The following is a 23,520-nucleotide window of genomic DNA, read 5'->3' as shown; positions in this document are numbered from 1 at the left end:
GAAAAACTTGCATCATCACGAACGTTCGTCAAATACGCAAATGATGGATAACCAACCAGATAACGTATAACTATGCGAATGAGTCATTCGGTTACGACAAATTGGTTTTAACGCATCTAGAGAAGAAGATAGTATGTAGTTCACTGACTATTCCGCTTGCCCTGACGTAAAATGTTCATTGTCATTGTCATTGTCATTGTCACGTTGATCGCTGGATGCTCCAGACGCTTGTTATCCTCACAATCTCGACGGCAATTAATCCATGTTGTTGCACGAGCGTCGAGATATCGTAGTTATTACCATTATCGTCATCTTCTCTATTATTAGAGTTATTCCACGGTGTTTTTACGTCTATCGAAACGCGGTTCGTGTGCGTAGCCGCGTGCACACACGAGGACGCGCGACCGTGCTCGATCTCTGACGCAGCGAAAAGTCACGATCTCGCGGCTCTCGCGGTTATTAATTGCACGTCCGAGAGACCGAGCGTTCGTCTTTGCGCGCAATGGATGCTGCGAAAAGATCTCGCGTGCCTCGGACCGCGATAATTGACAGAAGACAGAATCCCCTCTGACTGGGGAGAAGTTGCTCGATGAAACGGGATTATTTATAAAAACGCATTAATGCATCGCTGCTGATTCTCACGGTGAGGAAACGAACCGGCTAACGACGCGTCTTCTGTCCCGAGCGTGGAAAAAGCGCTCGCGTGCCAACGACGGAACGTCCTGCAGCTGCGTGCGAGCATCGAGCCTTCCCTAGACGACATACCATCGACGACTGAATCGTCCTCCACGATCCAACTGCGATCCAACATCGCGTACATGAGACCTACGCTGTCTCTACGCTTTACGCACTTGTCCACTCGCTGGACAATACGGACCAGCTAGTCAGTCGTTCGCTGCAACAGGTTGAGAAGGGGGCGAGAAGAGGGCAAAGCAGACGATGCAACAGGTTTTCGAATCGACGAATTGGCATTAATTGGAGTTGTCTTCTCTGGAGGGGGGAGGGTGGAAACGTTGATGCAACTTTGGGAAAAAGTTTGCGGATCGATGGCAAACGGAGAAAGATGTAAATGGAAGAAATCGCTAGGATGGACGAGGTGGAACGATCGGTGACAGATGGCACGACGCACGGCGCACCTGTGAGCGAGACGTCTGCGAGGGAGTCGCGGAACGTGCCGACACCGCACCGATCCGACTTAGCGTGGAGCTTGCAGCAAGCTGACGACGAAGCAGAGTCGAGGATCGCTTGGTTTAGGTGGCCGGCTTCCACGGCACCGGCAAGTGGGGGTAGACCGATGGAAGGCGTTGAGTGGGGGGATAGCTGGACGCTCGCGGGGAGTTATGAATGAGTCGTGAAGTTCTGAGTGAGCCACGAGTGTGGTTCACGTGGTGGGAGAGGCGGTAGTGGTGAGCGCGAAGCAGAGAGGAGGGATGCGATCGCGCGGCAGGAGGTAGAAGACGGGAGGCAGAGACCGGAGGAGCAGGAGAGAAAAAGAAGTAACGGAGAGAGAGAGAGAAAGAGAGAGAGAGAGAGAGAGAGAGTGACAGGTNGAGAGAGAGAGAGAGAGAGAGAGAGAGAGAGAGAGAGAGAGAGAGAGAGAGAGAGAGAAGTAAGGGGGGAAAGGGAGGGAGGAAAAAACGAGAAAGCGACAAGTGACGGAGGAAGGGCAAAGAAGAAGAAGAAGGGTAAGTGGGGATCGTAGTTAGGATTGACCGAATGCAGGGTATGGGCCACGTGCTTCGGTGGCTTTTACAATCGTATATAGGCACCGGTCGACTGAGTAGCCACTACCATACACCTCGATAGTCGTACACTCGGTCAGGCTACGTACGTACGAGAGATAAAAGAGGAAAAGAAGGACACGTTGGACGATGAGGAAGAAAAGAAGGAAGAGGGGAAAGAGAACGAGAGAGAATAGAACAGATAGAGGGAGAAGGAACGAGAGACGGACAAGAGAAACCGACAAGCAAGGCGGCAGGCAGGCAGGCAGGCAGGCAGGCAGGCAGGCAGTCAGGCAGACAGACAGACAGACAGACAGACAGACAGAAGTCCACCTTCCACTTCCATTCCCTTACGCAGGTTCACTCCTACTATAACGACGAACGAACAGCCTGCCTCTGCTCGCTCGCCTGCCTATAGCTGGCTTCTCCTTCTCTGTTTCTATACCTACCTACCTACCTACCTACCTTCTCTGCGCTGTGGTTAACTCGGACAGAGGCGAGAGGTGATACACTCGATACACTCAGCCAGACGAGGGCGACCAAGACCTCAGTCACCTCCTAACATTCAGTATGGTACGACCTTACCCCACTGCGAGTGCGACTGAAACGATATCGCGAAAGCTAGGGTTTCCAGCCTAGGGTCGGAGACAAGATCCCCGAGACTCGGCGTTCCACCAACGCAGTCGGTAAAAGGGATAATCACCCGCGAACACGAGGGAAAGAGAAACAGAGAGAAATAGTGAGGGAGAGAAAGAAAGAGAGAAAGAGAGCGAGCGAGAGAGAGAGAGAGAGAGAGGGACCAACTAAACCGAAAAAAAAGAAAAGAAAAGAAAAAAACGAAAAGAAAACGAAAACGTCTTCGTTATTACCACTAGTACCGCTACTACCATCGTTATCGTCATCGTCATCGTCATCGTCATCGTCATCGTCATCGTCATCGTCATCGTCACCGTCAGCGTCACCGTCAGCGTCACTGTCAATCGTCACCGACCACCCTTAACGGTGTACGTACCAGGATACCCCGTCGATTCTTTTTCCTTTCCACACGAACCTCCCCGCCACATTCTTAAGCACCTACCGTTCCCCTCCTCCTCCTCCTACCTTCTTCTGAGACAGCTCTCGTAACCCCCTTCTCCCCTCGTATAAGAATCAGTGCATCGCGTGTGTCGGGACCAGTGCCAAACGAGTTGTGATTCCGTACGGACAGTTTTTCAAGTGTGACCATATACACTCCACTCTAGCCTATGATTTAGCCAAGACGACCGATCAAGTGAATACCAACCAAGTGAACCGCTCTCCTCTCTCTCTCTCTCTCTCTCTCTCTCTCCTTCTCTCGCTCGCTCGCTCGCTCTCTCGTATTGAACACAACTCGTTTGCTTTCTTAAACGATATACCGAATCGCAGGGAAATAAAATAAACGCTATCAACGCCATCATCAACGTCTAATATACGTCGTATATACGTATGTATAACGAGTCAGTGTGTTCTCCATGCGACTGGTATCTGTCAGCTACGTAAATACACGCTCGACGACGAGCGGGTACCAGTGACCCGCGCCTTCGCGCAGCCAGTACGGTATACATCGGTGTGCTGCGACACGCGAGGATCGTGTAGATACTCGTCTCGCTCGCTCCTTGGCCGCCACGCGCCACCGCGAGTGCCCGCTTCCTACTCCAGAGTGATCAAGTGCTATGCGAATATGACAGTTGTGCAGGATACTACGATCGCGAACGATCAACAAGTGACAATGGAGGCCATTCTAGTTCGTGACCAAAGGACCACTTCCCACCGAGTTCTCGATCATCGTCGTATCTCGCCGAACGGCCTAAACGATACCACCACCACTGCGTCCCACCAGCTAAACAGACCGTCAACCCAAACCCAAACAACCACCACCGCCAAATGGTACAGAACCATCCCCGATAAGAATCAACGATTAGCGACGGTTATCGCTTCGGGAACAGAGAGAAACCATCCGAAGAAGAGACGCTTGTCGTGTGACTCGTGCCCGGTATCTGCTTTTTACGACGATCGGAGGATACGATCGAGATACAACGCATCCGTCGTCGCCGCCGCCGCCGCGACCACGTGGCTCAGTAAGTTCAACTACTCGCTACACAATCCACAGTCTACAATCTACAGTCTACGAAATACAACTTGCTTGATGTTTTCGTACCGCGTGTTTTCGAGAAAACACGCGCGGGGAGCCAACTCCTCCGTTCTTTTTATCCATCTTTCTCTTTTCTCATCATTCGTCATTTCATTTCATTTCATTTCATTTCATTTCATCCACTCCATTCGTTTGTTTGTATCTTTCTCTTCGATACTTTATCGGACTTGTGTCCCCCGATTGCGAGGATCTCTTTCCCTTTTAGTTATTTCCGTGCAACGTTGAGGGCGATGCGACTGTCGCCAAAGGCTCGTTCATATTTCGTCGTCTGTGTGAAAATTCTGACGAAATTCGCGTACGCGAAATCCATCCGGACGAGTACATGTACATCCTACGTTACGTTCCAGATTGTTGTACGTTATCTTGACCGAATGTCCTCTTTCCGGTAGCAACGTGTTCTCCGAATTGATACACTTTGAGATACGCTTCGTTCTTACAGCTCTCGTAACAGCGTGGCCCTCCAAGTATCGTGAATGACGGATTTGGCTGGAGCTGAATTGCTCTCTGATCGATTAACCTCGAGATCGTCGTTAGAAATTCTGTCGCGCGTTGTTTGTTTGAAACAGTTGAATTAAGAATTAGGTGGCTTGGATTTACCCACGTTTTCATAAGTCCGGTCTCGCTTTAGTAGAGTAGGCGCGAGTTACCGTTTAACGAATTACAGTTAGCAAAAAACAACATACATCGTTACGAGTGTCGTTCATTAACGTCTCTGTTCGTTCAACGTGCAACACACATCAACACATCTGACGCTGACTCACGTAAAATCAATACTTTCTTACGTAATGATCTTGCGTTCGGTGTCTTTCCCTGATTCTGAACTACGTTCGTTCGTTCGATGCTTTTACTTGTGTCAAAGATGAAAACACAAACACAAGCACGAACACAACCCCACTCTCGTTGCGTAGAAGTTTGAAAATTGTCGCGCGTTGATTCCGCGTTGCCAGAAGAATCACTTGTTGCAGCGTGCTTGTCCACTCACTCTTGGAAGCAACTTGCAAACAACTTTTTACGCGACGTATGTGCAATACGTCGTCGGGGAATTTGACTTTCCGAATGCGAGACGAAGCATCGTTAAAAACGACTGGTTCGCGAGAAACTTCAACGTTCGAGTGGCAGTTGCCGCGTAAACGCGATCGTACAACGTTCTTCTTCTCCTCGGTCCTTTGTCCCTGTTGACATTCTCTCTCCGATGGTTTGACGTCACTTTGGAACAAGTCGATGAACGTACGATACGTATTAGTCACTCTCCTTGTAACGGTCCTTCTTATCCACTCCTCTCTGCTCGTCGTTTCCTTCGATACGACGGACAGCGAGGAAAATTGGTTGAGAATTTTATTTTTACGGGAGATCGGACGGAAAGTGTGAGGTGAATGGAAAGTGCCGCGTGCACTCTCTCGACACACCCACCTGTTGAACACTCGCGAACAGCCCGTGACTGACGGCCGCGCTCCGGTTCGTGAAATTTCCATGCGTCACGTGGCTGCCACGACGGGGACGTTCCGCGCGACGACAATTTACTAAACCCCGACGATGTTGTTTTTCTTTTCTTTCAACAGAGACGATTTATCGTCGAACGAAATTTAGAAAAGAAAAAAAACAAAATGATTAAAATCACAGCCGGTGGTGCACGCGGTATATTCGCTGCGTTTGACACAGCTTGCTAAAACTGAAATCGATCGGTTACTCAAATGATTTGTTCGTTCGATCGACGTTCGATCGTTGGAAGTTTCAAGAACACAGTCGATGTTTTGGTGAAATTGGAAATTGACGTATTGAAAGTATGAAAGTAGGGTAAAGCGACAGCTTCCTACGATAGAGAAGAGAAGAGGAAAGAGGAGAGGAGAGGAGAGGAGAGGAGAGGAGAGGAGAGGAGAGGAGAGAAGGAATAGAGAAAAGGGAAGAAGGTAGAGGGATCGCGACCTACCGCAAGGTGGCTCGGTCCGGGCACGGACGCGACCTGGGTGATAAAGGGGGAGTTGGCGGGACGGGGGCGCGGGCGTAATGGGGTATAATTGTCGCGAGCAATGCGAGGACAGTGCGTCATTACCGCATTTTTCAGCATGTTCTTGCCGGGCAACGGCAAGAGATGCGCTTGCACCGGCGTCCACCGGCTTTGCGCGCCTTACTTTTTTCCACGGAACCGCGGCTTCCCAGGAATTTCGTTGGAACGCCGCGGCCGTCGCCGAGCTTCGTCGTCGTCGTTGAGGTAGGTCCTAGCTGTACGCTGGGTCTACGTCCACCAGGCCACACGGGGCGAAAGTACAAAAGATGCGCGAGCGTTGGATTAGCCGACCGTTAGTTGACCGCCTACCGAATTGCTCCGCGGCAAGTCGCGGCAAGTCGCGGCAAGTCGCGGCAAGTCGAATTGTTCCGCGAACAACGCGCTGCTGCGCACCCGTTTCACCCGTACAGAGAGCTCCGTTTCCCTCGTTCGAACGCCGACCGAAATATGTAACACGGAAGCGACGCGTTGCGCGAACGCGAATTAACGAAAAGGAAAACAATCAAAGTGTTCCGCGTTAGCGGGACTTTATCTGCGCTCTCAGAGTTCGAACATTAACTCGTCGTTAACTCGACGACTCGTGTACTCGTGTACTCGAGTCTGTTGGACCGTTTGATAATTTTTAATCGGACAAAAGTACGCGCGTGTAATAAATAGGCAGAGGTGTAGCTGGTTGGGCGAACGAGGCAAATTGGACACGATGCATTCCAGCTGGCAAGGTTGCGCGTTACGAGCCACAGGTGGCTCTTTCGGTTTCTTACGGCTCGCGAGAATGGGTGCTCGCGCGTGGAAAGAGCGCGTATCATCGCAATTGCGGAATTGCCGGACAAATTTGGCCGGCCTCGGAGGACATATCGTGTAGTAATTAACTTTCAGAGACGGGGGGAAAAAAAGGTGGCGCAATTAAAAGAAACTGGAGAAAGTACCAGCGACCCGAGTAAGGAAATATAATCGCAGACGCTGAGAGATCATTTACCTGGATCATGGGAACTCGTGCCACGATAGACGTACTTGCCGCGTTATTGAATAGACGCCGCGTTCTTTTGGGCATGTTTCATTCGATGGAAAATTCGTAGATATCTTTTCCACGCTGCAAACATCCTAATTGCGTTTAATCGCGTCTTAATCGTCGCCGTCGTCTTGCCTTCCCATAGCACAACGTAGCTATCGTACATTGTGCGCGCATATCGTACATTGTGCGATGTAACGTACTACGTGTACGTACAAAACGTAGATGTATGTTGCAGAGAATTTCGATGTAATCTGCCGGGTTAAACCAAAGGGGACGTGTTCTCTGGTTTGTCGTATATATTCATCCCGAATCAGCGAGAAGCTAGTATCGAGCCTTTTAAACGCTCGAGAGACAATCGACGTGTGTGTGTGTGTGTGTGTGTGTGTGTGCGTGCGCGTGTAGGAAGTACGTGCGTCTGTGTGCAGGAAGAAGAAAGGAGACGAACGTTAGACGGTAGACGCGACGACCGCGTGGATTTCATGGTTACTCGAGGGCGCAAACTTCCCCGCGGCAAATTACTCTCTCATCGTCAGCGAGACGCGAAACGCACTTAAGAGCCGCTTATTAATATGCGTCAAGTGTCCGAGGTGTCTCCCTGCCTCCCCCTCACCCCCTCCGCCCCGGTCCCTCCTTTTCGCTGTATCCTTCTTTCTCTTTCCTCCGTCCGCTTATTCTTCTCGTCGCGAGCCTCGAGAACGCGTCCGTCATGCACGTTGCATCACGCGTGTAGCTGCACATTAAAATTAAATTCGTTAGCGCCCGTTCGCACCACCGATCGCACAACATACCTACATTTTCTAGTTCTTGATACACCACCGTTACACGCCGACCAGTTTTTTCAACTGATTCGCGAGTGATTTTTTTCAATTTACCGCGGTGACCGTGCTAACGAGCGAGCAATTGAAACCGCAAACGATAAAACAACCAGCGGTGAACGATTGAATCGGACAAACGACTTAAAAACAAAAAAAAAAAAAGAGTCTGAACCGTGTCGATGGGTATTGAAAGATCGAGGTTTCGTCGTAAATGGTAATTTCGTCGGTACCAGCGTGTCACGGTATCGACCAGACTTGTAGTTTGATACTCGATTGACCGGATATCGGATCGATCGAGATCCTAGGTTCCTCGTGGACGAAAAAAGTGTGTATTCGTACGTTCGCTGGAAGCGCGCGCTATCTACCCGTTCTACGTGAACGTTCCGCATGTGGAGGGAAAGGACGCGCGAAGGGAAGGGAAGAGGAGGATGTTTAAAGGAAGAAAGAGAAGCGATACGCGGTAGACTGCGGTGGTTATGTTATACATGGTCCGAATGCGTACGCGACTGCTGATGGTTTGTCGTCGTAGCGGTGCACGTGATCTCAGGCCCCTCATCAACGGTCGTAACTCGTGAAATAATGCGACGACGAATTCGCGTGGATGTAATTCGACGAGCGGTGATCCCGAAACTGCCGGATGATCATAAGACGGCCTCGATCGAAATCTACCATTTAGGCGCTTACTATCGAGCGAGACAGCATCATCGCCGGGATGGGTGAGATGGTTGAGAGGGAGGGAGGGAGGGGGGGGGGGAGGACGGGCAAGGTAGAAGCAACAAGCCGGAAGCTGCGGCATGATTTCTCTCGAGGGCATCATCCCCTCACGAGAGTCTCACGTCAAATCGTTGATTGCTACCAAGCTACCGGAGCTGCTTCTTGTCTTCTTAATACATGCACGAGTCCGTTAATAACGTACCGCCGCGGTTGTCCACATCGATTGGCAATAAAAGCAAAACCGAATCGAAACGAGCGAATACCGATACCGAATATCGCCTTTTTTTCACGTTTCCATTCTGTTTCGTCCATTTCGTTGGTATTTTTTTCTGTCTTTTTTTTTTTTTTCTAACGTGCAACCAACTATGTCGAAAATTATCTGAAAGTGTCCACTTCTGAAATCAGACTCGTTCGAAGCGTTCACTTTTCTGACTAAAAGTTTTTCTGATCCGATTTTACCCGACAAAAAGAAAAAAAGAAAAAAAAAGAAAAAACCGGTCAGCTTTCGTGAAAGCTGGTAGCCTCCATTTGGAACAAAATGCCACGCGAGTCTGTCCCCCGTTTACACCACCGGTGTAATCATTTCCATGTTGAATTTGACTTTCAGGGTTAGTTAGTCTTTTGGTGACGCTGCTCGTGGTCTCGGTGCACGCCGCTCCGACGATGACGCCCGAGGATAGACGGCTGAGCTCGTCCCCGAAATGGGTGAATCCTTGTGGCCTCGCTGCCGATGATTTTAACGGTGATTTGGACGTGGTGCAGCTAACCGACTCGCAGCTTCTGCAGCAAGTTGTCGTTCAAGCGAAAACGGCGCTAACGCACGCGGAACTTTTTCGTGATGATTACGTGAGTACAGATTGCACGTTGATCTATTTTCTCTATCGTTTCACACGTTCTCTTTGGCGAAACATTATCCAAACATGTACATATGTGGAATATATCTCACCAAATATTTTGACGATCGAATTGGCGCGTGACATGGTCGGTCAAAAGCGAAGAGATCAAGTTCATCAACGGTTCGATAATTACTGACGTGATATTCTGGTGGGAGTAGCACGGGGAAAGGGGACATCGAGCGGAAGGCAGTTATGGCAGTACTTCCGGCCGTACGGACGTTGATCGGTAGAGTCGCACAGACCTTCGAAAGAGATCTCCGACTTACCAATCGTCTTTCGTAGCCGCTCGAGAATATCCTTTCGGACTCTTTTTCGCCGACTCCAAATATCTCACGTGGCAAATTTTCACATTTATCAATTCGTCTGCGTTTTCGCCGACCGATCGACCAATCGATCGAAAGTGTCGCACATTTACGGGGAAAATGAAAGTAAAGCGCGCTGTAGGTTCAACCGAAAATGAAATCTTGATGATAACTTTTACCTACGTGTCGTTTCGTCGACTTACTCGTCTACCTTCTTGGAAAATGAAGTAAACACCATGATATATGTATATATTTATAACGTTTAATGGAAAACAAAATTGGTGCCTATTTACTATGAAGTTAACTTTTTCACTGTTTGTTTTGCCTAAATCGCCGTTAAGAGAAATAATGAAGTGACGGTGACGTCGATTCGGACGTGTATTCGAACGTCCGGACGTTGGTTTTGTTGCAGGATGGATTGGAAAGTAGTCACGACAAAGTTACAACTCGTTTCTCTTATTGCGAGTATTACGCGTAATTTTTATTGCTCGTAATTGCACATTGCAAGTACAGAATATCACGAGCAGCGGAAATCAAATTGTCCAAACGCGAAAGAAGAAACAAGAAAAGAAAAGAAAAGAAAAGAAAAGAAAAAAAAAAAAGAACGAACGAAAGAATTGTCGTGTCCCGAGGTCCGACGTAACGATTGTCACAGTTTGTCGCGTGTAATGGCATAATGGTAGTTTGCATGTTTTTTTGCGAATATATCGTCAAACGTGTAAGCGATCTTTGAGGGAGGGGAGGGGATCGAAGAGAAAAGAAAAAAAAAAAAAATAGATTCGTGCGACCGCGCACGAAGAGAGTCCTTCGTTTCGAAAGAATCTTCCCAGCTCTCGATCGTGCCTTATTATCTCTAGCCAAGGACAATAAATCACGGACCGGGTTCGGCCTCTCTCGCTTTGCTCAAGGTTTCTCTTCTGAAACGATCCGAAAAAAGAGACGTGGAAACCGCAGGATCGAAGCTACGGTTACACACGCGAAACTTTACTCTGGTTTTTTTTTTTCTCTCGCTCTTTTTCTTTTAGGATAGATTAAGCTCGTCCCCCTAGTTATGCATCGTGCACACGTGTCGACTCCGTGCCGGGGCGATTCCGGGTCTCTAAAACCGACAATGAGAGCCCGCCGTCCTTACGTGCCCGCCAGATTCTTCGACTCGCCTGACTCATCATCCTTTGCCGTTCTACATGCGCTTCCTGTCTCTCTACACCGCGACCAAACTGTCGCGCAAATTTCATTGTCGAGTAGCAAAGTTAGATATAACGTCGCTTGGACGTTGGTTGCCAAATAGTTCGGCCGGCGACAAGTTCGGAGAAGTTAGGAGAAGAATGGAACAAGCAGATTCCGGTTGACGATCCGAGATAACGCGAGATAATCCGTACGATTCGTTTCGATTGCGCCAGTAAGTCGATATATTCGCCTACCCGAGGCGAGCCGAGTGTACGACCGCTGGAATTGGCATTCATCGCGTACGAGCGTAAAAATACGTATAGGGCTCGTTCCGCCCTCTGACCACCAAAGTTACATCATCGTTTCACGATACTCGATACCGATGTTTTCTAAGTCAGCGCATAATCCGATATCGTTTCGTTCGCTAACAATCTTTCTTCTCCTCCTTCTCTTCCTCTTCGTTTTCTCTCTCTCTCTCACTCCCTCTCTCTCTCTCTTTCTTTTTGTCTTTGTTCTTCTTCTTAGGAGAACGAACACTGTTGAACAAGGCAGGTTGCGCCATTTAGAAAGAAACGTGTTTGTTTCACCAAGGTGGAATTATTTTCGTTCTCCTCGGCATTTACCCAACTTTCTCACAGACTCGGCGGCGTCGAAGTGGCTTCTGAGGACGTGGCCGTTGCCTCTGCCATCGCTGATACCGATTCTGGGCGACGTACTGTCTGGTGGTCCAGTGACGTCACCGTCCACCGTCTCGTTATCGTTTCGACGTCGACAGTGACCGACGTTCTCTCTTCTCTCTGTAGAGAGAAAAGGTCGATTAGCGAGAGGGATTACCGAGAAGCGAACAACTTCGTGAGACTGATCGCTCTCGCATGCACGTGGCTGGCGTGCTTTGCGATACAGTTTCTATCCGCGAATCCCTCCTCCGCGAATCTCGCCGTTTCTCTGCTCGGCCCTGTCCGATCCTCAAGTTACCAGCAACTTTTCTTCAAATTTTCTTCGCGTTCCGATCGATTCCACTTAGACAGCACTCCTTGTTTCGTAGCTACGTACGTACATACGCGTGTATACGTATGGATCTTCTTCGATTTGCGTCTCGTAAACAATTGTAAAACCTTCGGTGCGGATCGATCGGATCGCAGCAACACAGCGAGAAAGCAAATTTTCGCATCGAACGAATAGAGAGCGTTTCGCGACGATTTGTGTGACACGTCCTTGTAAGACGTTGCGCGTCGCGTTGGCGAGCGGGTGCCAGTGTGGGTGATTACATCCGATATTCTGTTGCTGGTAGATAGGAAGTCCGACGTCTACGAGGCGCGTATGTGCGCGCCGGTACGTGAAGGAATCGGATAAAATATCGGAAGCGGAGGATTCCAATAAATCAGAATCGGAAGCTGCCCCCCTCCCCGCCAAGGATGAGGCATCTATACAACACGCCGGCACTCTGCCTGCATACTAAAGCGCTGACCGGATATACAACCCGCCAGTGCATTTACTCACCTCGATACATTCAGTACGCGCTGCGACACGTATTTTCTGCCACTCGGTGTTCGCCGGGTGTCGATCCGCGTACCGTTTCATTCAACGCTGACATGTTTTTCAAATTTCGTCTCCTTCGCCTTGTTCGTCTCTTTCGCCGCGGTCGATTCTCGACCTCGATCCAAAATCTCCGAAAGATCGATCGCAGCGCGTCCAAACAAACCATCGTTTCTCTATTTACGACGTAACACTAAGAGAAACCTGTGCTCACCATGTATTCTAGTATTTTGTTCTAGACACGAAAGTGAGCTCGAATTTTATACTTTTGCTGTTTGATTATCGACAGATCGTGGACGACGAGGCAAACGAAAGCAACAAACTCGTGGCAAAACAAAAGAGAGAGAAAGAGAGAGAGGAAGAGAGGAGGGGGGATCGATCGAGCGGGAAAGTTTGAAATCGAAACGATTTACATCGGCGCGGCGCGAAGAGCGGCGCGTTGGCTTCTTTGTGCGCCTGGCGGTGTCGCGAGAGCGCAGGAGCGAGCCATTCGATCGGTTCGAGGCCGTCGCACCGAAATTTTATAACTTCTAATAAGCGGTGGAGCGGTGAAGCCGCGCTAGAAGAAAGACTCAGAGGCTAATTGATTTTGACGGGTCCTCGGCAGTCCATACCTACTCTCTTGCCAGCCTACTTCCTGTCAGTTTTCAGCCCGGTTTTACGATTATTCGTGCCTCGGTGTGGCCGAGGAGACTTTTACGAGGCACAAAAGACCCGCGTTTCAGATTTGCTCGCCGCCCCAGCGCGGTTCTTAGCGACAATTCCTTTCATTCTTTTTTCTTGCCTTTTCTTCACCCATTCTCCCCTCCCCTTCCTATTTCCCTCTGTCGCTAAAACTTTTCGCGACGGTACGAGAAATCTGTCCGATACTCGCGATTCGTTTACTTTCGATATCGACGAAGCACGTTTACAACGTTTGTCGATACATACGACTCGCGAGTATTTTCGCGCTTCCGAACGAAATTTCTAGCGAGGAAACTTGTAAATTCGTACACATCCCCCTCAACCCCCCCCCCCCCATCCCGCCCGATAGTCAGTTTATTAAACGCAGGTGGTAACAAGAAAGAATCCTAGAGCCGTTGAAACGTGAGAGCGGTGGTTAACTAAGCGAGGATCGGCATCGGCAGAAACAAGCGTGAGAAACGTTAGAGATGGAATTCGAGTAGTTGGTTCTCTAACTCGCTTCGATTCCGCGTGAGAGATCAGTTGAGGAAGGAACGAGCAAGGTTACGTTTCAACGTTACGTATCTATTGCGGGAAATAATCGAAAAAATTATTTGATTGGCCTTTGGATTGACCGTGACTGTGAAGTTCACGAAGTCGGTCCGCGTATTCAAAGGTTTCTCGGGTTGCTCCTGCGGGCTGCTGCGGATGCCTCCGACTCCGGACAGTCCGTGTTATACACGCTTCGTGATAATAACAGTTCGTGACGCAATCAATGACCGCTCAGTTTTAATAATCGTGTTTAATGTTTCCAATACATAAAAGTCTCTATTTTAAAAGATACGCGTCTGTACCTTTTCGAAGGATTTCGTAATGACGTGGGCGTGGAAAAGGATCAATTACTGATCGAGAAGAATCACCGGGTTCACACACTGTTGTACGAGAATTCAACTGGCCAACTGGATCGTTTCGTCTATTCGTTTTCTGTTTTTCTTTTTCTTCTTTCTTTTCGGTAATTCCCCGTTGAATTAATCTAACGTTGTTTATCGTTGTAAAAATCGTTCTCAAGATGACGAAAAAGTATCATAGCGGAGAGAACGTTGCGACAACCGACAAGCCGAGAGTAAATTTCGCGACGGGAAGAGTTTCTGAAAATTATTCGCGACGGTCGCGACTAATTCTCAGGTTGCCGCATAGTTCTCTAATTGTTTGCTTGTCAAAGTATTATCGCGGCCTGCAAGTGGCGAGAGTAGTATCGCGTGATGATTATTTCCATTCCTGGGCCAGATAAGAGCCGGGATAACTGTGTTATCTTTGCGCGGGCCAGCTGGCCCGTGATGCGGGGTCGAAGACACGTCCGACGAGATATGTATGTAGTTGGTGCTTACGTTAGCCCGAGGCAGATCGATATTGACATATGCACGTATATTTAAAATTTAACTTGATTTCAACGTGGAAGCATCTATAATGTAATCGATGCGATCGATCGGTATCGATCTTGATTATTTACCGCGAGGCAACGTGCCTCAATGATACAACAGAGTCGTCGTCAAGTTGCCACGTTTTCTAAATAATAATTTTCAAATGATTGAAAAATCCATGACTTACCAATAGATTCGAATTTATCGGGTTATTCCGTTTTGAGTATTGACAAGACACGCGAAGCACGATCGGATAGATTCAGAGGTATGTGATATAATTCGTATCGAAACATCTCGTTGGAAGGAATACTTTTGCAAAGTTCGAGTACGAGTTGATTACAAACGATTGCCCGTACGTAGTGCTCGGCGATCGATCGAAATACACACCGGATTGCTTTTCTATCGCAGTTTCGAGTTCCTTTCGAGGATCGAAAGCTTGACTTGCTGACTCGCGCAAATTGACAACCGACGACGACACGAAACGCGAGAATTTTCGCGCGAAACGAGATGCGTGTCGATGCGACCTTGCGATCGCGTTAGATGACCATTAGACGGATCTTTCGTTAAGCTGGAGCTGCGCTCTGTTGGGGTAGATATACGCGGCGCTCAAAGTTTCGCGGAACGTAGCCTAATAATGGAGCAGCATCCCGAAGTCGTGACAGGCGATTGCGCGCGCGAGGGTTTCTCCCTTCCTTTTCAGCTCGTTAGATCGCTTTCTATGCCTGCAATATGCAATATCCACTGCCGTGCGATGGTACATACGTACCTACGCTGCGCTGTTATGCTCGCGAATACCGGTTCGCGTGGTTCGTGATTCATAACGACGTGATTCCGAACGACACGACCTACGCTCGGATAACGCAATTATCGAGGCTAGCCCGGCGCCTCTTGGAGCTTCCAGGTAATTTCTCGGTAACGATCTAGCTTTCGCACGAGCGCACGGCATCCCCCTTTCGTCGGTGTTTCGTCGATTCCCGAAAATCGAGCGCAAAACACTGGCGGAGCTCGAGGCGGACGCGTGCTTCGCGCGGTATTCGCCATCCGCCAGCTTACTCATCCGTCAGCATCAGGCTTGTCCACGGTCCCATCGTACCAGGAATCGGGAGGGATGTCGGAAGGTTGATCGTCGTTATCGTCAACCAGCCGACTCTTCTCTGTCGCTAATCGCTGACTAAACTCGCCAACCTGTTATTGAACTATACTGCTCCTATAATGAAGGTGCACTGCCAAGCGTTTTGCATATATATGGATACTACGCGACCATATACGCCGTACCTCGCCATCATCCGCCTCGTGATCAGAGTTTTCAAAGCTTTCAAAATAAAGACATTTAGCCGATTTCATGGCCGATCATTGCTACTTTTGACGCACGAATACAGGCCGTTTGCACGTCGCGTATAACAGTTAACACGGGAGAAAATGTACGCCTTCTTCGTTAACGGCCTCCTTTTGTTACTTTGTGCCTCCGTCTTTCCTCCTTGATTCCACGTTCCTGCCGTTCTCCTCCCTCCTCGGCCGATAAATTATTGATAATCCCTCCGCGAGCAAGCGAGTTGTCGCGTCTACGCCAGCTTTTATATTTTATGTCATTCGTCACGTGCTATTTCATCGCGAGGACGTTTATATTTTTTGGCACCTACGTAAACACGTAGTGGTAGTTACGATCGAGTACTGTAAGCGGAATGAAAATTGTCGGATTATCCTTGGTAGAATTATAGCAGACTGGTAAAAATATTCGAGACATTTTGTCCATTTTCTTTTCTTTTTTTTTTTTTTTTGGACGTTTCCTATCGAGTAAGTAGGGTACAATCAGGGGAAAGGCAACGATCAAATTTAATCGTTGGTCATTACACGGGGTGTGGTTGAAATTTCTAGTCAGAGTAGCTACTCGAAAATTAATCCTCGTTGAAAGAAATGTTTTCACGTCTCGCGTTTCACGTTCAATTTTTCCAAATTTGAAAATTCTTTCAAGGCCAAGTAAGTGGTGTCATTTTCTAATCGTCACACGTACAATCTCCTCGTGATTTTGCAGGCTAGACGAACGTTCAACATCGACTTTGCCGATCTGCATTCGATGTTTAGAGACAACCGCTACGACTGGCTTCCCGGGCCACACGAAATCCCCAAGGAACTGGGAAACGAGCTGAGTCGAGTGTACCTAAACGGATTACAAGTACGTAGTATAGACGGTATATAGTTGATTTCTTCTCTTTGCCTGATTAAAGATTTATTTACTTTTCACATCGATCGAGATAAACTGTAAAGATAAATTGTAACAGCACCGTCTCTTGTTCTCGCAGCTTGACAAGGCTCTAATCGATGCATACGAGTACATGCAGAAGTATGCAGTGGGTCTCGAGCAAATAGTCTGGGATCAAGAAAATCTTAAGCTTCAGTTTCGCGATCAATTTAAGGACACCGAATACAGGCTGCGAACGGTGAGTGTCTCCCTCATCCCTTTCGTTTACGTCAAATTACAGCCGATCTTTTCTAGCGAAGAAACAAGTTGTCGAAACAGTTTCGAGCGAAATCTTGCGCGAGACTGAACGCGAGACTCGAGTCTCGTGTCAGTAAAGATTTCTACGATTCGTCCGACCAATCATTTTTCGTTCCATTTCCCTGATTTCGATTCTCTTAATTTATTAATATTGTCCCAATGTTTGTCATCGAGAGAACCGTGGAAAGAGCGTAAAATGTCTGGGATATTTTTTTAATCTCGACGTTTGTTCAATTTGGTCGCGTTGTTAGCGTGCTACGAGAGTCTAAAAAAAAAAAAAAAAAAAAAAAAAAACGTTGATTAAAAACCGCCCGTACTTGTCTTTGCTATAAATGATTGTTTGCTCGATTCGATTTGCGTCGAGGAAAGGACAGAGCTGAGCGAGGTAAGAAGACTTTAGATAACATTGGGAAACTTGTGTTTGCAGGTTCTGTGCGAGTTGCAAGTGGCATTAGTGGAGCGGCAGTTATCGTCACGGCCAGACGTGACGCGCGACATCATGAAGCCGGAATTCCGCAACTTGTCATCGTCGGAGACGTTCCGGAACTTGCGCGATTGGCTAATCTTTCGGGACTACATGAACGGGCTGGAATACGTGGTGCAGGTGTTTGAACATTTACGGCGCGGTTTGCAGTCCTGAGGATGGCAAGGCGAAAGCCGAAGAAGGGCTACCAGGCGACGACTCGCCCGTTTGAGGAAATCGGAACAGTCGAACCTGGATGGTTTCCATCTTTCGTCGTGAGGTTGCAAAGTGGAAAGTGGAAAGAAGCACGAGAAGGAGCTAGTAGAGGCGTGCTCGGTCAAACAGCTACTTACCTGTCTTGTCTCGTCTCGTCTCGTCTCGTCTCGTCTCGTCTCGTCTCGTCTCGTCTCGTTTCGTCTCGTCTCGGTTCCAGTGAGAGATGCGTTTGCGTCTCTGTGGCGGCGATCGGTCTATCCGTCGACCAGCTGCGTCGCAGTGAAACCGACTGATATACCGTATCGTCGGAACGCGGAATTGTGCGCGTGTATCCGTGTCAACCAGAAGCAAAGGTGTCTGTCTCTGACACGGAGAATGAATCGACGAAAACCGACGTTCGCGAGTTTCGTCGATTTCGTCTACACCGCCTTTCGTCGTCGACGTTCACCGCAGAACAGACGGAGAGTTGCCACCGGGTGAGACAACCAGCCAGAGAGTGGAAACAACGAGAAGCAGCAGGGTCACGCGATGAGCAGCCCATTCGCTTTCGCCGCCATATTCTCTATACTTCATCGTCGTCTGTGAATTTTTATTATTATACGATTTCGCACGCGCTTACGCCAGTACGCGCCACGATCACGCATCATCACGCGTGAAAATAATCCGTGTCCAAAGTGTAATCGTTTTACGTGCAAGAGGATCAACGAAGCTGGCAGACACCAGTTCCGCGCCATCGATCAAATTTCTCATCATTCGTTGAGATTTCTAGTTTTCTTCCGATCTATTTGATTCTTTCACGTTGTCTGCTATTGCTGCTTTATCTCTGAATTTGAAATTACTCGCGTGTACGATCGATTTCGAAAAACTCGCCCGTTTCTTTTTATCGCGTTTTCGTATCGGTGTGATTCGAATACATGAACGTTTTAGATATCGTTTCAGACCTGTCGGGTTTGTTTGTTTTTATTTCACGCAAACGGCGAGTATAATTTTACTTGGCGAGATGATTCTCGATCGGTCCGAACCTAAAACCATTTGAAATGAAAAAATTGGTGGTCGCGCAAAATTGTGTAGAAATGTGTCGTCTCGTGATCGATCGATAACGTTCGTTCAATTCGGGATAACGTGATTCCTCTTTGAACGCGATTTATTTGCAAAGATTTTAAAGCAACGATATCGACGCGTGTCTCTTGTCTCGCTGTCGTTTTCATTCGGAAGGGCGATTTGTCAAAGAGGGGGGGGGGGGGGAAGGGAAGAGCAAGAGCGGAAAGAAGTCGAATCGATGGGAAGAGAGGAAAGAGAGGATTCAGAGGAAATCCGTATAAACGAGCTTGTGTACCGCAGCGGTATTATATCATAAATATACGAGATAATACATACAGTATTCGCGCTTTAATTTAGACTGTTCGCGTCGTGCGAGAGAAAAGAGCAAGGAGAAAGAAATTTCTGCGTATACGCTGCGTTGCGTGATACATTGGACGTGTATTACGCCCGGGCCAAGGAAAAGTGACAGCACGACCGCGACAAAGGAGATAACAAATCCTTCGACGAGCCGTTTTTGCGCCCCATTTTTAATCCTACATGATAATTTATTGACTAACGTAATATTATTATATCCGTATTTATTCAGATTATTTATTTTTATTTTTGTAAAGATTTTACATGTCCGATTCACTGTATTTAAAGCATCTAGTTGAGCTTCAAATTATCTAGAACGTAAGAAAGATACAGGATATATTATTATTTTAATTATTATTATTGTTTTTATTATTATTATTATTTTTATTTTTTACTACTACTACTACTACTATTATTACTGCTGCTGCTGCTACTACTACTACTACTACTATTACTATTATTATTATTATTATTATTATTATTATTATTATTATTATTATTATTATTATTATTATTATTGTTACGATTATTACTATTATTATTACTACTACCACTATTACAACAAATTATTATTGCATCAATATCGTTAGTAGAATTTGAATGATACGATTAGGGAAAGAGAAGGAAGCGCGTGGACGCGACGCGGCCGACGCCATTTTACGTTACGCGCCGCGCTGCTGCTGCAACTCCCTTCGCTCAGCTTGTACTTTTTTCCACCGTGGGAGCATGTAAATTTTACAAGGATATCACTAGGAGCGCAACGTCCGTTGCTCCGGTACCTTTTATTCGTCGCTGTTTGTATAAATCGATTTTATCCGACTATAACACTGGTTCAACGAGTGACCTTTTATACAACAAAATCTTGTTTCTCCCTTTGTATTTTATTTTTCTTTTCGTATCTCTCTTTCTCTTTCTCTTCTCTTTCTTTTTCTGTAGCGCTCGACACTTTTGTTTTCGATCAAACGACGTGCGATTACATGATCGTAGACTGAACGAAATGTAATCTTCGACGACTCGAAAGTCCAACATGCATTATTGTTTTATCAGTATTATCCAAGTGAAAGGAATTTTTATCCTCGGAGTAGAAAAGATTTTAGCCTCTCGTGAAATTGATTTTTACCTAATCGAAACTACGATTTTTACTTAAATTTTACTTTTTCACATGATTTTTTTCTTCTTTTTTTTTCCTTTTTTTTTTCTCTTGGTAGTTTGTTTTAATCGATGAACTTTCGTGTCCAGAAGAAGGGAGCGTCGTGCAAAGTGTCGCTTCGACGTTTGCTCCGAGACGATCGTCCGACCTCGCAGACTTTTCGTACTTACAATTTGAAAACTTAGATGCGGTTAGGCGCGTTCTCATCCTACGCGAATACGTCACGTTTCATTTGCACATCATTGGCGGCCTGTAAGCTTATCGTAGATAGTTGGTAAACAAAACGTGTAAACAGTTTACGTCCGATCGCGCTGCGCGATCCTCCGACCGTACGCGCACGCAGATTGTGCGAAACACGCGTGTTTCAACCCCACATTGTCGTATCTGTGATATGCATCGTCGAACGTCATCAATTGTAATCGTCGAATCGCCCAAATCGATTCTTGCGAGTTTCGATTCTGTCGAACGAAAGCGGACGAAGGGGCAGAGAGAAGACGAAGCTTGCGCCTACTAAATGGAAAACAAGGAGAGAGTGAAAGAGAGAGAAAGCGAGGAGGATAGAGAATACGATCCGTGCGGCAACGTCGATCTCGCGAATCGATCTCGTATGCGCATTTCATTTTTCTACCATTTTTTTTTTTTTTTTTTTAATTTTTTTGTTGTAGATTCTTTCTTTTTTTTTTTTATTTAGCAGACAATCGTACGGTTTTATGCTTTTAAAAGTGCCGATCACGACGTTTTTTTTCTAACGACTTTCACTTTTAACTTTTTTTTTTAAATAGCAAAGACTGCCATTTTATTTGAACTTACTGAGGAATCGAGCGCGTCGATGGGTGAATTCGAGAAAAGCGGAAGAAATTTGGTCGCGAATTTGCAAACGTTGTAGGAGGAACTCGAACAGTCGAACGTGTCGATGAGAAGCAGCAGCGCAGCCTGTTGGAGCGTCGATTAGCAAAGTGATCTTGTCGATTACCGCGAGGTACACTACTCTGTCGAATTTCCGTTCGACTTCTAATTCTTTCAAAATTTAGCTACTCAACGAATTTGCACCGCGAGGAGTGCAAGGAATTTTTTTCTTTTTGGCAATATTTCCCCGATCTTTGTTATTACGTACGATCAGTGTGCTCGTGTCAAGATACGTGGGACGTGCCGGTTAAAAAGAGCAAGACTTTTAGATTATTGTATCGTTTCGTCCGTATGGAACATCGAGAGAGCGAAATGTTCGAACGATTGGAAGAAAGAAAGAGAAAATTTGGATTTTGGTGAGACCGGCACGTGCTACGCGATCGGTGCGCACGATGTAAAATTTTGTGTAAAATAATTATCGATTGCTTGATACGTGTTGTACATAAGCAGATATTTGTTGATACAGATGCTGCAAAATATAATTATATATGTGAATATGTAATATGTACACGAGCCCCTCCCTAAGAACGCCTGCTCTGTTGTATCATATTAAACCAAAGACAGTTCAACATGGTATATCTTGCGTTTCATTCCACTTTGCCTTGCGTTCTATTTTCCTTCATTTCTGTTTACTCGTAACGTTTCTCGATCTATTCGAGATGCAACGAGAGAACGTTTGTCATATTGTCGAAAAACATTTCCCGTTGAAATACCATACCATACCTACACGCAGATGACAAATTTAACGTAGCCACGAGGTTTTGCGTCGTAAATAGAAAACGGAAGACATTTCTTCGTAGGTCGTTGACACGTTGCGAATTATTTTTGCGCCAAAAACCGTGGTCCTTTCGCTTTCGAGAATCGGGAATCGGGAATCGGGAATCGGGACGCGCGTTCTCGTCACTTTGTCAAACGTTTAGAGAGTTGAAATTTTCGTTGGGACGTGGCGACAGACAGCACGTATGGTGTATGGATCGACGGTCGATGGATCCCGTTGCTAAATTTGCTAGTCGAGCAAGAACGACTGGTCGTTTCCCATGATCAGTGGCCGAGTGGTTGTGCGTTCGGTGCTGTCTACGTCTTGGATGTTTGAGAGGAAACGCGTAAGTACATGATCATGGTCCCGGGCACGGCTCTGTCCCAAGCCGCCGTGTTTACCCATGCTGTTAGCTCGTTGTCATCGCTCTGCCAACTTACCTTCTCATAAGGATTTCCACTTCACTCGTGCTGACCGTCTGTTTGACGATCCCTGCCCTTCTCTTCTCTTTTCTTGTCTTCTCTTCTCTTCTCTTCTCTTTTCTTTTCCTCTCCTCTCCTCTCTTCTCTTCGTTGCTCTTCTCTCATCTCCTCTTCGATGCGACGTCCACGGCCAGCTGGTTGGTTTCCCGAGCGCCGCCAAGGTGTCAATGTTTTGCCTAGCCATTAAGATCGTTAGTTCTCCTTCCTGTATCGTTGCGTGTATTTGGTCGAGAGGAGAACCATCCTGACGATCGAGTTTTTTTTTTATTTCATCGTAATCACGTCTCTGGCAAACTGACTTGGTTCTTCGTCGTTGTAAACTTTCGGCCGGAGAACCAAGATCATCTTGGCCGTGCCGATTTTGTCCCAAAAGGAACGAAACGGCGAAACAAGCGCGAAAGTAAAAAGAAAGAGCGAGGAAGCTCGTAGAAAAGTGAAACGACGCGATAATGCTCGCATTTATAAGCGAGCGTATAAATATTCAAAGAGTCGATTACAGAGAGAAAGAGAGAGAGAGAGAGAGAGAGAGAGAGAGAGAGAGAGAGAGAGAGAAACAAAACGGACAAGTATTTAAAGGTTGGTTAACAAGGCGGGAGAAGGAAGAGAAGGAATGCGAAAGGTCCAGCAGAGCGCGGCGCATGCATACCGGTGCGTGGAACGGACGGCAGAGGGCGAGGGCCGGAAAGGATGATTCGCCGGTGTCTTGGCTGATGATGCAGGTAGGGATCGACGATCGGATCTCATGCGGCGAGGTATGAATGAGTCGTGAGAAGAGGGCAAAAAAATCGGTCGGTAGCATGAATGGCTGGGAAAACTGCGACGTTCCCGCGGAGAATCCTACTGTTCTCTCCTCGCCTCTCCTCTCCTCTCCTCTCCTCTCTTCACGTCTTGCCTTGTCCTTTTCCCTGCGGCCGCGGTCTCTTTCGTTTTGCCGGTTCCTCGATGACGGCCAAGTGCCGACCATCCTTTTGCACTTGGTTTCCGAGCCGAGTCCTGGGAGCCGGGAGCCGAGAGCCGAGAGCCGAGAGACGAGAGACGAGCCGAGCCGAGCTGAGCTGAGAGCCAGGGCCTGGGCCCGGGCCCGGGCCCGGGCCCGGAATCGTCTAGCCTCCGTTGCCGCGGGCAAATACTTCGGCTCCTTTCAGCTCGAAAAAAATAGGAGGCCTCGTTGTAATTAGGACAGTGCGCCCGCATGGCCTGTTGGATCGAGTCTCGTTCGCCACCTCCTCGCC

General features: G+C 47.5%; 1 protein-coding gene across 1 annotated transcript; it reads left to right on the top strand.

Moving 5' to 3' along the window:
- Positions 1-2,538: 2,538 nt before the first annotated feature.
- On the top strand, positions 2,539-19,355 carry LOC122527919. Its single transcript, XM_043652504.1, has 6 exons — positions 2,539-2,630; positions 2,690-3,817; positions 9,045-9,283; positions 16,455-16,595; positions 16,723-16,860; positions 17,347-19,355. The coding sequence occupies exons 2-6, from the start codon at positions 3,421-3,423 to the stop codon at positions 17,557-17,559; spliced, it is 1,128 nt and encodes a 375-aa protein (XP_043508439.1). The 5' UTR covers positions 2,539-2,630; positions 2,690-3,420; the 3' UTR covers positions 17,560-19,355.
- Positions 19,356-23,520: the final 4,165 nt, after the last annotated feature.

This window comes from Frieseomelitta varia, unplaced genomic scaffold (assembly GCF_011392965.1).
Source record: "Frieseomelitta varia isolate USP_RPSP 00005682 unplaced genomic scaffold, Fvar_1.2 scaffold_239, whole genome shotgun sequence".
NCBI lineage: Eukaryota > Metazoa > Arthropoda > Insecta > Hymenoptera > Apidae > Frieseomelitta > Frieseomelitta varia.
Note: the sequence above shows the minus strand (reverse complement) of the source record. Positions and strands in the feature narration are given on the sequence as shown.

Coding starts and splice junctions, on each gene's coding strand:
- LOC122527919 (XM_043652504.1), top strand. CDS start 3,421: ATGACAGTTGTGCAGGATACTACGATCGCGAACGATCAACAAGTGACA. Junction 9,284..16,454: donor AACTTTTTCGTGATGATTAC/GTGAGTACAGAT, acceptor GTGATTTTGCAG/GCTAGACGAACGTTCAACAT. Junction 16,861..17,346: donor CCGAATACAGGCTGCGAACG/GTGAGTGTCTCC, acceptor TTGTGTTTGCAG/GTTCTGTGCGAGTTGCAAGT.